Source organism: Dreissena polymorpha, chromosome 4, assembly GCF_020536995.1.
Source record: "Dreissena polymorpha isolate Duluth1 chromosome 4, UMN_Dpol_1.0, whole genome shotgun sequence".
Taxonomy (NCBI): Eukaryota; Metazoa; Mollusca; class Bivalvia; order Myida; family Dreissenidae; genus Dreissena; species Dreissena polymorpha.
In genome coordinates, this window is record NC_068358.1 from 143,885,277 (window position 1) to 143,902,934 (window position 17,658).

Genomic DNA, 17,658 nt, shown 5'->3' on the forward strand with positions numbered 1-17,658 from the left:
AAATCTACAATCCAGTACTACAATGCCTACGTATTTTATATAGATCATGTTGGTTGACCTCAATCTTAAACGAATTCGAGCTTTACGATTTATGTTTACAAATCTTCTACCAAACGTGTCACGCAGAAGTTTTCTTATTTAAAGTCACTATCACGCCCACCAATACATACGGCTACTGTATTATGCTATATAAAAACATTCGACAACAAGTAGTACCATACGATGGTTAATTACAATATGAAGACCCTAAAAACAAGTAACATTGATGTAAAAACGTTATATTACAAGCATTCGGCAAGTTTTAAGCATCTAAATATCTAAATATCGTTCCACGATTTAATCTACTTTCGCTTTCGAGTCAGGATCGGATTCATTCGGGTTGCGTTCATTTTCATAATTTATACAAGCCATTTTCGCATTCGCTAAGTTCAAGTTACCCAAAATTCATTTTGATTTCACAGAATGATTATTCATGAGAGCTACGTCATGCTTCCGACGTTTACCGTATCCAATCTCGTGTTCGCCCGTAAATGTTCGCATATTTCACGGGAGATATAAATGGAATTATTTGTGGCCACAAAAAAATAAAAACGAGCATTTTGTATCTCGTTAAATCAATTCTACCAGACATCATCTAACGTTGAAATTTTGCATTTTGCTAAAAGGAACATTGATTTTTTATGGGTTAGCTTTATTAAACGAAATATTCAATATTTTTTAGCGTGAGTGTTACTTTAACTATGGCTCCAGATTGGTTAGTATAACTGTTTCAGCAGACTTCCCTTCTTTTCCATTTTTGGTAGACATGCTATAGTCAGTGTGCTTAGCTCTATTTGGTGATCTCATCATTATTTTACTTACGAAGCGCATAAACATTTGTTTGCATGCTTTCCGAAAATATGTTCCAGTGATGTAATAAATAATAAAATACGAAGCGTAATTTGATAAGCATATTTCCTCAACTGCTTTGCGCATAGTGAGGTACAGAAAATATGACTTCCACGTTGGGTCACTTGCCCATTTTTCAAGACTCAAATAAGGATTCCCTTGCGGAACGGAAGTCTGTATGGCGTAAAAGATTGTCGCCGGAAGAAGTGTTAGAATGAAATAGAATGAAACACATAGCAACGTAGTTGTCGAGGCCGGATTACCCCCCTGACCATGCGCTGCACTTTGAATCTGTATTCGCTTTATTTCCCGGATCACTAGCACGTTTATGACAAGGCAAGCGACGGGGATGACAAGGAAAAGCAACATTTCGGTTACCCATGTCCAGCTTGTGTGAAAGCCAATTGCGGACGGACGGAAAACACATCCTATGACGTCATCAAACGCCCAAATGTACACTTGTACCAGTCCAAGAGCTATTGATGCAATGGACATACAGCAAATCACAATCTTTGCACGAGTTACTGTACAGTATTTCTCACTGACAAACGGATGACAGACGGCGATATAGCGTTCTGTTGTAAAGGCTAAAACCAGCATAGGAACCTGAAAAATAGGATTTCAGGTTGTGATTCATAGTCAGCATTAGCATATAGCATAATTGAAAAGCTTTTGTTAGAGGAATGTAGTACACGTATTATTCACAGTAACGTCAAACATCTTACACGTGACAATATAAAATACGGGATGACACATTTAGGTAAAAAGGAATATGACATTGCAATAAGCATCATATAGGATAAATGTCTACGGTTTCAAAATGAATCTACTATAATATTTTTGTGATAATGAAACAGACGTCGTAAGAACAATACTTTGATGCAATGATGTCTCAGATTTTTAATGGCACATTACATGGATTTCAATACGCGGTTGCATGTATTTTTATTGTTTAGCCTACGTTTCAAATGCACATATAAAAGACGCATGCCTTTGCAAAATATGTAAAGAATGTTATGTCAGTTAAAATTGAAACTATGTATGGCCGAACATGCATTGTGATTACGGTACGTTAATTTAAAACAATGCAACAATATTTGTATTTACCATATACTGAGGAGTTATAAAGAAGAAGTTGAACAACTCGCACGAGACCCGTTTGTTGTACGTGTTGTAACCCCAGGCCATTTGAAGTTCGTAAATCACGTGCAAAATGAGGTACAATGTTTCAACAATGGCAAGGATTCCAAAGTACAATGCTGATGAATTGGAATTACAAACTGTTCTGAAAATAAAAAATACACATAGTAATGAATTTTGTATAAAAATGATGCTCAAAAAGCTAAATACAAAACAATACGTTTTAAATATGTTCGTCTCAAAATGACGGAGTAATTTTTTTTCAAATTGACGAACAGTTGGCATTCTTATAAAAACAGAATTTGTCATATACTTTCATACAAACTTAACATATATTGATGTGCTTAAGAATCGACTTTCGTTTCATTATTTTATATATAAAATAATTGTACACTGTCTACATCTTTGTCAGATGTCTTTGTCTATATCTTTGTATCACTGTGAATGAATTTATTTACATAAATAATAACCCCTTTTTCGATCTCAATGACTTAATGGGTTTGGTGTTCACCTTTTGTCTGGAAGGTCAGGGATCGATCCCAACGTTTGGAACGTGCTTCAAATCCCCTCTCAAAAAAGATAAAAAGTACTGGTTCTACCCAACAAAAGGAAATAACAGTGTCTCCACAATCATCAGGCTTCCGATGCAATTGAGTTTAAATTAATAAGTTAACATTTATTATTTAATTTACGAGTAGATCTGCGAACCTTGACAGCCATATTTTTGCTGATATTGGGTTTCCAATGAAGCCAATGATGTACCAGAAAGGCGTCACCACCCTGTCAATGGTGACCACTTGTGGTGCGGTCACCAGTAGAATCTCAATATAGGACCGGTTTTCAAATAGGCTAACCGGTTCCTCGGTTACTGTGGCCATAGCAGATACGTTTTAACTGGAGGAATTCATCTGAAATGTATTTAAAAGTGGTACAAACTACACATATAAATAACAACAAATGCGATCGCAGGACAAGAATGTTACGGCGAATTAGGACCTGTTACATTTGAATTTGCACACAGTCACTGGGATCGAATGATCGTTGACTCAATTTCAAATATAGAGAGCATTTAAATGTTTTCATTCATTTCTGGTGATTGGATAATACCTAGTAAGATTTAGTAATTTGTAATTATAGTTAAACTCAAACAGCTTATTTATACTCTGAACCATACTTTGCTTATATTCGGATACTTAGTTTTAATATGTATATAAAATTATTTTTTTTTAAGAAAAAAAACGATATTTCTTGTGTGTTTTTTTGTGTTTACATTCTTTCTTGAATGTAATTTAAAAAAACATTTGATAATGCGAAATATGTATAATTTATCTCCTGTAAATTGAAATATGGGTGATTCATGTCAAAGATTTTAAATTACATATGAGAACCATATATCAATTATGTTTACCGATATAGTGTATGAACATCAGATGTTACACTCTGCGAATGACGTTAGAATGAAAGAAACAAGTACAAAAACATTTATCATGCCTTATTTAATTTCAATGCATGTACATACTTGACCGTGGGTTATTCGAAAAAAACGGTTAAGAAAATACGTATGTTCGATTATGCATGTAACAAACATTGTGTTGATATCGAAATATATATAGTGATGTTATTCTGTGTTATCTTGTATGCACATGTTGTGATGTATGCGAACCAAGCGGAAAATTGAACAGCAATTCAGGCAATTTATGTCTATTTTATGAATTGAAGCATAAACATGTTTCATTCATCAAATCTATGCTATCAATACGGCATCTATTGATTCATGCGATACATGACGTGCGCTTATAAAATGTGAAAATGAAATTATTTTATTTACTGTTTTATAGATTTGCATTGATGTTTCGTAAAACGGGATTATTTCTTCATTCAAAATACGAGTGTTTTGTTACACCTTTTCATATATGCAGTAGATTAAAACATTGATAATGAAAGAAATCATATTAAAAACAACGCGTCTTTGTGCTATGCGAGATCGCAATGCGGCTTGGTTAAAGTCTAGGTAGCTTGTTTTATATCGACATATCCTTCGTATCAACGATGCTTGTGCACGTTTATTTCAACACCTAAACATAGTTATTAATCACGAAACTGCGCTTTAATTCTTGATCGCAATCACACACACACACACACACACACACCCATTAACAATATAGTCTAATTGAAATTTTTGGATTTAAAGTAGATATAATTATGTATGAAACATTGTTTGTTAATATTTTTTCTTTTCTTCCTTGGATGGCAGCTTTTAATTGAGTTACACATTGATGTGATTCGAAACATAAAACATTAAACACAATATGCTACTTATTGAAGCTTTAAATTATCTATTCGACATTATGAATGGACCCACAAGTGTACATGTATGCACAAGCCAAGCAAAAACACTTGAGTTCTCTTTAACCCCAACTATGAATTTAAATTGAGAGTTTATGCCGTAATAGCACGTTTTAGTTTGAAACATGACTATAAATAACATCGCTTCAGTGAATCGTGTAATTTTACTATCGCGTTGAAATTCATGTTACAATTTGATATTGATATGAATACTGTATGAAGCGGTGAATATCAAGCTTCAAAGCAACATACTATATGGCGCGGTTAATATTAAAAGCTTGAAGCAACACAAAAGTGATAACTATTTCTTCATATCAATGCGTACATGTAATGTACTCATGTATTTAATTTTGAACGTTTTTAAATTATTTATAACGTTTAATTTGTTATTCTAAAAGGCTTAACTTCACAATCGAGTTCCCGTCAGGAGTCCGGTTGTTTACCAACTGCAAGCCGTTCAAGATGTGAAAAACTAAAGAAACGCAATTTAAGCTGGGTTCAATACCGTCATGCAATCGTTCTTGTTCTTCGGTATTCAAATAATATTTAATCAATAATTTCCACTATGTGTTAGATTGAAAAAAGCAGATTAATGAAGCTAAACAACTAAGATAAAATTAACATTACTTACTCAATGTACAGCGTAAATTACTGCATTAATACGTTAAATTGATCGGGTTTTGCAAAATGACCTGCATAAACTAGGATGGTCAGAAACATAACATTTTAGGAGAAGGCCTTCGCTGATTTATTGCGATAGTATTTGCTCAATATTTTAACAATTTAGTAATGTTTTATTGAAAGCTATAGTTTTCTTATTATCTATGGCGTAGCAGCTTTAAAAGGGAACATATTATAACTATAAGCTTGAAGTTAATCATTGCAAATCGAATTGCGATCGAAGAATCCACGAAATAAGTTTTTTATCATACAAACGTACCATCAATTAAAATTTCACTCACAATGTGTCTGTCCTTATTGTGTTATTAATCCGTATAAATATTAACCAAGCATGTTTTACACTGTTACTAAACCACTGCACTTTACCCTATTTCACATATTTTCTCACGTTTCTGTTTTACTCCGACCAATCCGCTGTGAACGCTAATCCGCGTGCTGAAACTCAAACTGAATGGTAGATGAAACAGCGCGATATTACTATCAGAGAGCTTTTGCGTATGTAGATATTGCTCTTCACTCGTATCACATATATGCATAAAACCCATAGGGATATCATCAACTGTAAACGAGCACCGATATAGAAATTGATATGCTATAGATTCAATTAGTTTATAAAGGTTCATCTCTAATAGTATACATTATAGCTGCTACCAAATGGTCACGGGTCAACTCGTATGACGCATATACTCAGGAATGTTCCGCTCAAACGCCGCGATAGGAAAGTTATGATAATAAATGTCACGCGGAACATGGGAAATGAGTGACATATTTTGAATACTGTTATTCCCTGATGTTTAAACTTAGTATATTAACTAACACTGCAAGAATTAAATCAGAAAAAATATAATTAAAAATTAAATTATATCTTATTTACTCGCCTTGAACACAACTTTTTTTTAATTGTATTAGCAATTTATATATATATTAAAGTTTATTATACTGTTTGAATAAGTTATATATCATCCCTTATTTTATTCACGTTATATAATGTAGACTAAAGAAGACGTTAGAAATGAAATAAATCGTTGACTCAGGAAAATAGTTTGTGTTTTGTAATAGGCGGACACGTGTTACCTGTTTCAGTTATATTAATTACCACCCAGCTGTCACTATATCTGTAGGTCTAACGATACACGATATCAATGTGCAGGCTTTCATACAATTACACCATTTCTTTATTGTCAAGTGATATCCTATACTCGCATTATCATTACAGAACGAAGGACTGCAATATTTGAATTTTGTTTTTAGTTAACATCTATGTTGCATTTGCTCTACACCCACGTAATATACTTTAAAAAAATAATTGTAATATAATCATGAATAAAACTTGCGCAACGTATAAAATCAATTTCTTATAGAAAAGTGTAATTTATGCCATTGATGTTGCCATTTAAAATGAGAACATAGGTATAGAGCATGCAACGACACTGTATAAATACTGTACAGTTTATTTAAACCCCAATGCATTTGCATTGACAGTTCCAAGGCGGTGGCCCAAGTTATGTTAATGTTTAAGCATGTGTTCTTGTGTGTCTTGTAAAGTGTAGTTGTGTTGTGTCTGACTGTTTGAAATTCGACCCCTTGCCATTAACAAAGAGCTTCATAAAGTTTCTCTTTTGCTGTTGCAGCTTTAGCTTCATTTTATGTTTATTTGCCCATGCGTATTTGCACTTGTATACACGTTTATGCCATGTATTTTTTTTTTTTGAATTTAGACTTTATATCGTAAATCGCATTGTGTTCGTAAGGTGATTATGTGGAAAAAGACAAGTTGGCGTTCATTTATCAATATGTATTGTTTCTTTATAATATAAGTCTAATGTTAATAATTCTTAAATTGAGGAAATATAATGTGCAAACACGTAATTCCTTACGGGTTAGTGAAGAAACGCTTTTCTGTTGAGTTTTTAAGCGTATCAATTAACAGCTAAACAAACAGAGCTTGCATTAATAATGCGCAATTTTTTTCGGAAGGTTATTTTGTACATGCACGTTTTATCAAACTAAAACATAATTACATTTAAACATTAACATGTCGTTGCATTTGAAAAAACAGCAATCTTCAGAGAAAAATATATGTGTAGAATAATGTTAGACGCGCGATATCTGGAATGCATGCCGCTAAGCTGTTAATGGTGCATTTCATCCCCTTTATCAGCGACGAAAGCCATTTAATCAACACGATAATTTAGAACATATCACTATTAAAGAACGTTGGAATCTGTGTTATCTTGAACACAAATTCGTATCGTATGTGAAAACCTGAATCCCTATCGTTTTGTTTATGCAATGTTTAAACGTATATGGTGTGGACATTTTGTATTCAGATGTATAACAAAACGTACACAGTCAATTCAATTAAAATGTATAATTAATTCCAATCGTTAAATGGTTTAATTGGACATGTCATTAAATATAGAATAAAGACTTACGAGTATGTCCTCATTGACAAATTATGCTTTTAAATTACTAATAATGATATTGATTTGTACAGTAGATGCCGCTTCATTGAATAACCAAATTTTCACGTCCGGATATTCAATTATCCGGAGTATTCAATTATACGGAATCAGTTATATTTCCAATGTTATCATTGCTAATCATATACATGTGTGTGTGTGTTATCCTGTTTTTGACCTATTTCAAAGCTATATTGTTAATCACATTGCTAAATAAACGTGTTCATTCAATAAACACATAGAAAAGCGCAGATATTTGTTTGTCATTCATTATACGGTGCATTGAAAATAATCCACTCGTAATATTCACTCACAGGTTACATTAAATTCTAGATGTACATTGGCACTGACGAGTATACTGACGAGAAACACGTACAAACGATTAAACAAAACATATTTTTGTTATGAATGCATACATACACATTAAAAACATACAGCAAATAAACGCGTCGGAGTCTTCTTCTTCGGTGTCTTCATTGTCGAATTTGACTTTTAAGTGATTCCTTTGTTCCTCTTCTTCTCGTAGAATGTCGCTGCATATATTTTCATTGGTTGGCATCCCATGGCATTCCAGGTCGCCATCGTGCTGAACATATTCATCGAAGTAGCTGGCGTTTATAGAATCGGGGGGTTCGGCAGTCTCCATTGTTGTCTCGGGCGCGGTGTCCTTTGTTAATCCTGTACTTTTGTACTTTTGTCTCAAACTACGAAATATCCCGGTTGGATGAGAACGACTTCTTAAATTAGCGATTTAACGTCTCATTGTTATATTACGTCTGTTAGATAAACCGTGAACCCACTGTTGGATGGAGCTGGGCAGTCCACTTTTAATCGAAGGGTATACGGTAATGTTCAATTGGTACTCGTCTTTATTGGACACTAAAGCAAGATTCGTTTTATTATTATATGATCAGTATTTAAAATTCATGATTTAGTAGCTTGGGTGATGTGTTTGGATTAAGAATGGAAAAGAAGAATTAATTTGTGCTTGACGTGTACATTATTGATTAAAACATTTCCGGGCAAAGCAATCGCTTTAAACAGGTAGGGACAGGACAATCAGTTTTTTTGCTATATATTGTTAAAAGAAGCTTTGTGTATGTTATATATGCATAGTATGTAATCTTTTGTATCGAAACTTAAAACATATTGTATAAACGACTTAATGTATTAAAATAGTTTAACTTCAATTAAACTCAAATTCTCGTTCTTCATTAAATATTTGGTTCTTATTAAAATTAATAATTTAGCGTGTTTGGTATAAACAAATAAAAGTGGAAATATTAATATACACTGTATAAATATAGCTTATCGGCATTCATTTTGTGTTTACTCAACTGCTCTAAGTAAATATTCGTTTCGTGTTAAGCGCGGAACCCAAAGAACGAAGTTCACATTAAGAGGTAAACATTTGCTACCATATTATGTTATTAAAACATTATTTACACCCCCGACACATGCAGTATTCTTACATTATGTTCCTCCGCTACAGTTATTTATAAGAAGCCTACGATAATAAATATCCTCCGGTTATCGCGTATTGAGCGGTTAAGGAAACGAGTAAAAGAATTTCTCAGTTAATGCAAATTCAGCAATAAATGATTTATCTACAAAGATTCATTTATTTTCGTTAATTCCATTTCAAAATTGTTTATTTACATCGTGTTTAACCATGCAAGCCATTAGTTCTAAAACACCCTCAAAAACATCCACTACATCCACTAACCTCGTGTTTACCTCGTATTAAGACATCACACCGGAAATGAATAGTACACAATATGAATATTGCAAAACAAAAATTAAAAATTCGATTCACTTTACTTCAAAAAGATTTGATATTAAAAACGCCCAATCGGAACGGGGGTATTCCAATGAAGACGCATATATCGTCTGACGCGATGTGCGCACACTGCTCTAGTGCTAGTAACTGCGATGATTTAATGCAACAATTTCTAAAAATCAAGATAAATTAAAGTAATAAGTTTAAGTGGTGTGTAACCACTAAAGTAGTGTAGTCGTCTGCTTCACTGCACAAGTTCTATCGACATTAAATAATGATCCCTGTTACTATAGGTAAGAACGGTACTCGAACTTTCTATTGCACTTCTAAAACATGTTTAAGACCATGTCACCTATTGATACAAAATCGGTTTTATCTCCTCCAAAGTAACCATAACACATATTTGCATCTTAGTTATATCAAACAATCTTTCATTTTGCTCGTAAAACACATGGTCTGTTAACTAACCAACCGAAATGTAATGAATAATACTTCCTTATCTACCACATTCTCTCAAATATGTAACGAACATGTTATTTAATAGCAAGTTTTAAGGTTTACCCTCTGAGTGTGACCTTTGTGTTAATGAGACGGGGAATTCACATGCAAAGCGATAGAAACAAGTCAATGTCTGTCATTTCTTTCATTTTGAAATCGCATGCTTAATAAAAAAACAAAAAATTATTCCAGAAAAAGTTTTTTCTTGACCAAATATGCAATTTTACATCGAAGTGTAACATTGACATTAAAAGTAGATAAATGTTGAATACGAAACGTCATCGTGTGATGGTTTACATTTTTGCAAAATATGTTTCTAAAATCTATCGATATAAGGCATAATAATGGATGGAGGAGCAATGTGCAAAGATGGGCACCGAATTTCGTCCATACTATGTTTTTTCGTATTGACGGACACAAAACAAATTTTAATATATATTGTGTACATCATGTGTGACTATGGGTAATATATATTTCAATTTAATATAAGGTCCGCATGATCAGCTTTTAACAACAATTATGTTAATATTGGTTGACAGTTTTTCTTGATTCTCTTATCTGCCACTTTCAATATTTCCAAATTGACACGGAAGCATCTGCCTCGGGATTTTGAATTTTTCTCGTTATGTTATCAGATATGTCCCGTTAGACATTTGTATTTCATTCATTCCAAAACGTTTGCGACAAAATTTATTAAGATAAATAGGACATATTATATATACGTGAGAACCCGAATTCCTTGTTTTATTTTTGTATTTATGTATTTATGATGAGTTGAATTAATATGAATACTATTGAATTATAAGGCAAGTGTTGATTAGGTCATTAAATGCTTACTTACTCGTATGCGAGACAGACAATATTTGTTCTAAAGGTTGGTAATGCATACATATTTGTCGTTGTTTTTGTTTACATTTAAAATAGGTGTAATAATAATAAAAGTGTCTATTTAAACTTAAAGACATGCATTATAATATATTAACATACATTGTTTAAAATATAAGGCTTTGTTCTGTTCATAGAACAAAAAATATATTTTGCAAAATGAATTAAACAAAATGTGCGTACATTTATTTAACCACAGCACGCTTTTGTGATTTTGTATTTTGCATAGGTGTGTAAGTTGTAGACATAGCTTATACAACCAAAATAGTTTTATAATTGACGTCAAAATCTTACATGTTTGTATGTTTTATGTATAGCATAATATTGTTCCAAAACGAAACATAATAAAAACATTACGGACATATCATCACTGATATTGAGTTTTAAACGAAAAGCGTATTAGGAAGCACAGCTATTATCTGTGTTCACATTAATGCATACTTGTTCAAAAAAATAAATACCAACTTTCAAGGTGCATCGTTATTAGCGATGTGGGTTTTGCATCACACGCGATAGATCGAACATCCAATTTTAACCCTTGAAAATAACTACATTCATGAAAATTCTTTGACAAAGGTTTAGATGTTTGTAAAATGTGTTCAGATCATATCAAACTAGTAATTAAAATATATACAGGCAGATATGCTCATTATTAAAAGTTAAAAGAAGGAATAATTACTCTCACCATATATTTATGATATAAACATATCTCTGTAGTGTAAGACAATTTTTTTTATAATTCGTTAAAATATACCTGTTCTTAAATAAAACAATATATATTCATAGAATCAAGGATGCAATGATTTGTAAAAGAAATGTATGTTGGTTCAAAATGTACTCGTAAGAATATAATATCAGCTTCAACAACACTATACAGACACACGACCCCTTAAACACATACATATGCATATCCGTCTCCTTGTCGCTCTGCTTATGTCTGCACATATGTGCTCTCAGATTGACATCAATTTACCTTATAAATCAAAGGCAATATATATATTGTTAACCGAACTTCGTGAACTATAAATACATTTCCATGGAATAAGTTTTTGTTTTATCAAAAACTTATTTTTTTAGAGTGAATTTTGAAGCGTTATTACAGACCTGCAGGTCATACAATGCTGCTTATAATAAGTTTAGTCGAACTTGATAAAACCATCTTCTTATATAATATATTCTTTGTACATGTTATGATTGTTTTTATTTGTGACTAACACAGTTCTATGTCATTCTTGTTTTTTTTTCACCATAAGGTTTTATTAGCAATCATCTTTAAAGTTGATTCAATGTTCTGGTTGCATGTGCCACTTCAAATATTTCTTAATTGACACGAAAGAACATATCTTTGTAATTCCTTTATTTCGTTTAATTCAATCAGATTTGTCGTCTCTCAAAGTTGTTTCATACAATATTTGTTTAATGGCATATACATGTAAGACTTACTGAACACGCAAACACAGCAAATTTGACAAAGTAAGAAAATCACAATAATCTGTATCAATTTGACAGAATTAATAAAATAGCCTTCAACGTATACTACTATATTTCTGTCAGTGTGAACGAGCTTTTATATAATGTGTTGACACGATATAAAAATGCTCCATAACATGTGCGCTTTCACGATGTTAATGTTCCACAAATATAATGGGCGGACACGGTGTCAATCTGATGTTAATGCAATCAGCTGATATAATGAGCTGATTAGATGTAGCTATCGTTGGTGCATATAAGACTCGACGGGTTAATACTGGTGGTACATTCCATCTGTGTTTAAATTGGAACACATGTGAATGCTCTAATTATTATTTTTTAAGCATTTGAATACTCTAGCGTAATTATGTAAGTGCGTTTTTCATCTCACCAGAAATGGTGGCATCGCATATTTTATACAAATTGTCCACATGTGTTGTATAAGTAAACTTAAAATATTTAACCTCAATTTCATGAAATAGAAGTGCTCGCATCGTTTGTAAATATATAAAAAGAATGCATATTGAAAACAACACATTTTTGAATAATAAGTCAATTCACAACTTCACGGGAAATACTTGCATGGCATAAATACATGTTGATTTCTATACATGTATTTTTCAATGCCCTCAAATGTTACAAAATACTAAAGCAACACAAAACAGATGCTATCTAAACCAATTGTGAATTGTTTGCAATTGAAGTGAACACAATAATTACACTTAGATTAATAATCTAAATTTTCTGTGGAAAAAAAACACGTTAAAAACTGTTACTTCCTGATTTGTGCTTTGATCATATCCATAAGCAATAATGTATTTTACCCCATTAGCTTTATAGTTTTATTTAAGAAAATAAGGTAAAGTCTTAAGTTTTAAAAAGGTTTAGCCATACTAAAAACTTTATTCGTCAAGAACGAACGACTTGAATTATATAATATTTGAAAAAAAAAACGGAATTTGCACGCGAATGTGTTCTTAACAGATACTGCAAATAAATAAAATAAGATAAATTGGCACAGTGTTTGTCATTATTGTGTTTTCTTTCAAAAAAATCTATGAAAGGGTTGCCGCAGATGCGTTCAAGAAATGTGTATGTATATTGTAGAGCGGGTGCAATAAAACCAATATTGGCTATTTTTTTCTTTTATTCACTCTGAAGGTTTTATTTGTTATTTGCCATCATTTAGAATTAAGTAATAATACGAACACGCTTTAATTTCATACGACGCAAATAGGTTAAAATACACTGATGTATTCATTATGGCTGAATCAAATTAAGACTAAATAAACAATAGAAGTTGTCATATCACATATATTTAAAAAATACATGGGTAACTATAGTTCACTTCTTTTCCAATATTGTATGCGGTAAATTATTATTCATGGATAAATAAGAACATTGAAACATGTTCACTCTCGCAAGCGCTGTAAACAATCTTTTTTTTCACTTTACTCAGAAACAAATGCACTATGTATTACTCAATTAGCAAACAGATCGTCTAAGAATGGAATGTTAGCCGAAAACTATTCAAGTTCACAATCTTACAGATAATAGCTATGTTGATATTATATAATATAAAACCATCATTCAGATTCAATATTGACTTCAGTATATACAAAAGGGTTTATGCGTTCGTATTCCTTTCTTCATAACAGATAAAACGCCGATGAATGAAAAAAATATTTTAAAATTGCCCAAGAAAACGTTGCAGTACTTAAACGAAAGGAGAAGGGAATTAATTGCAAACAAAATATTCTTAGAAGATCAATGATTCATGTACACGTGACATGTACACTGTTGGGAAAACCCAATACTCTGTCCTGATTTGTTCAGACATCGTTTGAAAAAAGTTTCTAGTAATTGATATTCGTCTTATTACTATTATAATTATTCTTTTTTTATTATACTGATTATTAAAGATCATATACTTAGCTGTTAATATGTGGAAACAGACGCACTATGACGATACATGTATATGTGTGAAAATAGCCGACTAGCAACATAACATTTGTCCAACTTCCAATTTAGAACAAACGAATGCACCATTTTCTAAAGTTTGATAGGAAGTTACTTTGAACGGTTGTTTTATTTCTGTGAATACGGAAAAAAATCAATTTAGAAGGTAGTATACTTATTATAAATAAAAACATTATGTACACGGAGTGTTGTTTTGATTTGTTATCTCGAAAACGATTGCATTCCTTCATATATTAATTATTGTAACAGACATAACGCTCAATACATAAAGGCTTATGGGCATTGCGTATCAGTGTTGGCCTAACTATCGCAATATGTTGCCCAGACAACAGAAACATATGATTGATGTAGATGTAACATTACCGTATGGCTGATTTGTACGAGATAAATAATCCGTGGCGCCAAATTTGACAAATGAAGGCACTGAATGTATGAACGTATGACTCACAATATATATGAGTGATATTTTATCTATTTTTGTTCAAACGAGAATGACTCAATTTGAAAAGATATATAAATAAATGATATAACTCCCATAAAGTATTTAGTTTAATAACTTATACAAACAAAACTTTGAGTCATAATCAATACGTTCGATACTATATTTTATTGTTAAAATGCATTTGTATAATTCCATTGGTCTACATATGTTATGTTCATCTAATATAGGTTAATTGAAATTTAGCTTACAACAAACGGTGTACAACAGGTTGTTACCACATAAGAGCCGAGCGTAATAAACCATCCGTATGGGAGTGTTTATTAACAGGGTATTCAGCGTATTATCCTGTCAATGTATTTGTTCTTCAAACTTGTGTTAAACATGGTCCGGCAACCCCATTCAATGCGTATCGTATTTGTTTCTCTCTCTGCTTTAGACAAAACATGTTTGATACCATGTTGATTTTCTGTTTGATGTCAGTAAACATATATTTAGTGAAACTCAAAAAGCAATTTTCACACATACTAAGAAATTATTATTTTTTTAATTTGTATTCTACCATATAATAGGTTCAGTTGCTTTCATAGGATGCGAAAAGGTTTCACAATTTCTTACCTTAACTGTCTTGTACATTAGCAGCAAAAAAGGTGGTCATAATATCCACATAGCTGTTTCTTTCAGGTGGCGCGAAGTGAAAATAACATTTGTCCACAAACATCTTGTTTACTTTGACAAAGATTGGATAACGCTTAAAAGAATTTAAATTAAAGGTAGTTCCGTTCAACACAAGTTTACTTTGTTGTGAAGCGAGCATGTTGTTCTTTATTAACGGGAAAATATGTTTCAATTCACAGCAACCGTGGAAGTACTGACTATTGTTTTCATGTCTACAAATTTCAATTTAAATGCCTGATTTCTTTCATTCACTTGAACGATTTCTATACAAATCTGACTACATGTATACTACCAGCACAGTTCATTATACCGTATTGTTTTTTAAGATTTGAAGCCTTAGACTATGTTGGTGAGAACGGACTTGTGTCATCAAGATGAATTATTTTGTATTCAATTTGAATGGTAATACAAGGTAACGTTTAAGCATACTGTAGCATTGTTACAGGCCTTACGTTTGAAAACAGTACTAAATACGTATGTACATTGTAAATGTATATAATTTACATCTTCGTGTGTTTAAAAATATAAACCACGTCAATAATATTTTAAAACTCTTACGGCATTACAATTTGCACACCAGCTAGGGCATTTTGAAGACATGAGTCGGTTCTCAGCAACAGAGCCTTATACTTTAAATCTAAGAAAACATTATTGCTTAATGAACTGTGCTGGTATAGTCCGATTTGGCACAGAAATGGTTCAGTGAATTAGAGGAATTTCAATTTACATCAAGTCAGTATTCGTATCTAAAACAAACAGTTATTATAACGTGAGTCTAAGTCCGTTTTTTTTTTATAAAGTCTAAGGTAATGTTGGGGAAAACATCTCCTTATCTAACGGAAAGTATCGTTCTCTTAAAGTTATAGCCCTATTTAATGATTGTTTGTTTGCGTGATCTCATTTGACAACTGTTGTAGTGATTTTAGTGCGTTTGATAAACATGTTTGGGTCATGTGTATTCCAACTAATTCGCGGTATCAATGTCTTACGTCATAAGATAAATGGCGCCATATGTTATTATACCTAGAAGAAAAGTACAACTATTATCAAGGGTTACATTATACGGCAATTGTGTTGTCACATGTAACGTGACACATATAAATAAGCTTTATGTTGACTTCATTTTGCAGTAAGATATATTCACAAGGCCGCAATCTTACTGTCCGATACATCTTCGTGTATGACTGCATTTATTTGGATGTATGCTGTCATTCATATATTCAATATAAACTTTTGACGCCATACAATTAATTTGTTGTGTTACGGGAAGGGGATGACGAATACATTATAGGAGTAAGACAAATGAAAACTTATAACTCTTTCGTGGTAGGGCATTTCACTTCTATACAAGCCTTTGCATGTGTTGGAAATAATCCAGAACTCGTCAAAATGCTACAGGTTCTCGCAATTACTTCATCCTTACAAATATCGGATACGGCTTGATAAACGGTTCTTTTGAAGCTTTCTCTTAAGTAACGCTACAAAACCACTCATTGACATCCAAGGATATGTGTTCAGTACTCTTAATGGCTTTTAATGACTATACATATTTTATATAGTAATGATTTTTAAAGTTTGATACAAACATTAAATGATATTTCAATGTAGTTTGTTATATTTTTTCTAATGCAATACAAACGCGCACCAACAAGTGAATGTATGCAAAATTGCAAACATTAAACGAGTATTTGCATAATATGCAACATTTATCAAGCATGAACTTCCGGTGGCGGACATGATGGTTGCATGTTTTAGTGCAGATTGAAAACCAACTATTTACTTATGTTCTAAGACTCTTCTAGTATCGCTCTAGGGATGTGTAAATGTGTTCAGTGATCACTAGCTTTGAATGAGTGATATGCTGCTCAAAGATTGGAATTAAAAGCGAAGTAAGTGACGCTCTTTGTGTCGGGGATGTAAATCTATTTATAGTTCAAAATCTATTCATAACTAAAAGTTGACACATTGCAAACGTTCTAATACACAATACGTGCGTGTAATGTGTACACCAGTGAACCACTGAACGTATACTGTGCGCATAAAAATAGTGACCGCAATGACCATTACAAATGAATAAAAAATATGAGTTTTATCACATCGACACCAATACAATCCACAAAACGAAGTGCGTCTGTGCTATCTACCCCTGAAAATATTGGCGACCAAAAAAGGAATCGTATTCTTAGCGACTCGATCTGTATCTCTGAAGATTATCAATATACAATTGACACGATGTCTGAAATAACGTCCGCTCGTCACATAGATCAGGCTACAATTGAAGCTATTTCTACGGCCGTTCAGCAATCAGTTTGTGCAAATATTGACACTGTCCTAGAAGGAATGGTTGACTCGATTGTAAATGGTGTTATTGTCGGACTGACAAATAGAACCAACGAAGTTGAAAATCAAAA

General features: G+C 32.3%; 1 protein-coding gene across 3 annotated transcripts; it reads right to left on the bottom strand.

Annotated features, from left to right (window-relative positions):
* Nucleotides 1-698: 698 nt before the first annotated feature.
* Nucleotides 699-5,534, bottom strand: LOC127877230 (growth hormone secretagogue receptor type 1-like). Of its 3 annotated transcripts, none has more exons than XM_052422914.1 (4): nt 5,422-5,534; nt 2,737-2,936; nt 1,996-2,173; nt 699-1,494 (listed from the first exon to the last, which is right to left on the bottom strand). In XM_052422914.1, exons 2-4 carry the CDS (start codon nt 2,904-2,906, stop codon nt 739-741), a joined length of 1,104 nt encoding a protein of 367 aa, XP_052278874.1. In that variant the 5' UTR covers nt 2,907-2,936; nt 5,422-5,534; the 3' UTR covers nt 699-738. The 3 variants fall into 3 exon arrangements, with proteins under 3 accessions (XP_052278874.1, XP_052278871.1, XP_052278872.1); XM_052422911.1 differs by having other exon boundaries at nt 5,337-5,484; XM_052422912.1 differs by having other exon boundaries at nt 5,315-5,484.
* Nucleotides 5,535-17,658: the final 12,124 nt, after the last annotated feature.

Excerpts from the sequence above, each read along its gene's own strand:
- LOC127877230 (XM_052422914.1), bottom strand. The coding sequence starts at position 2,906 with ATGGCCACAGTAACCGAGGAACCGGTTAGCCTATTTGAAAACCGGTCC. Across the intron at positions 2,174-2,736 it reads GCAAAAATATGGCTGTCAAG|AACAGTTTGTAATTCCAATT; the intron begins GTTCGCAGATCT and ends TTTTATTTTCAG. Across the intron at positions 1,495-1,995 it reads TTATAACTCCTCAGTATATG|GTTCCTATGCTGGTTTTAGC; the intron begins GTAAATACAAAT and ends CCTATTTTTCAG.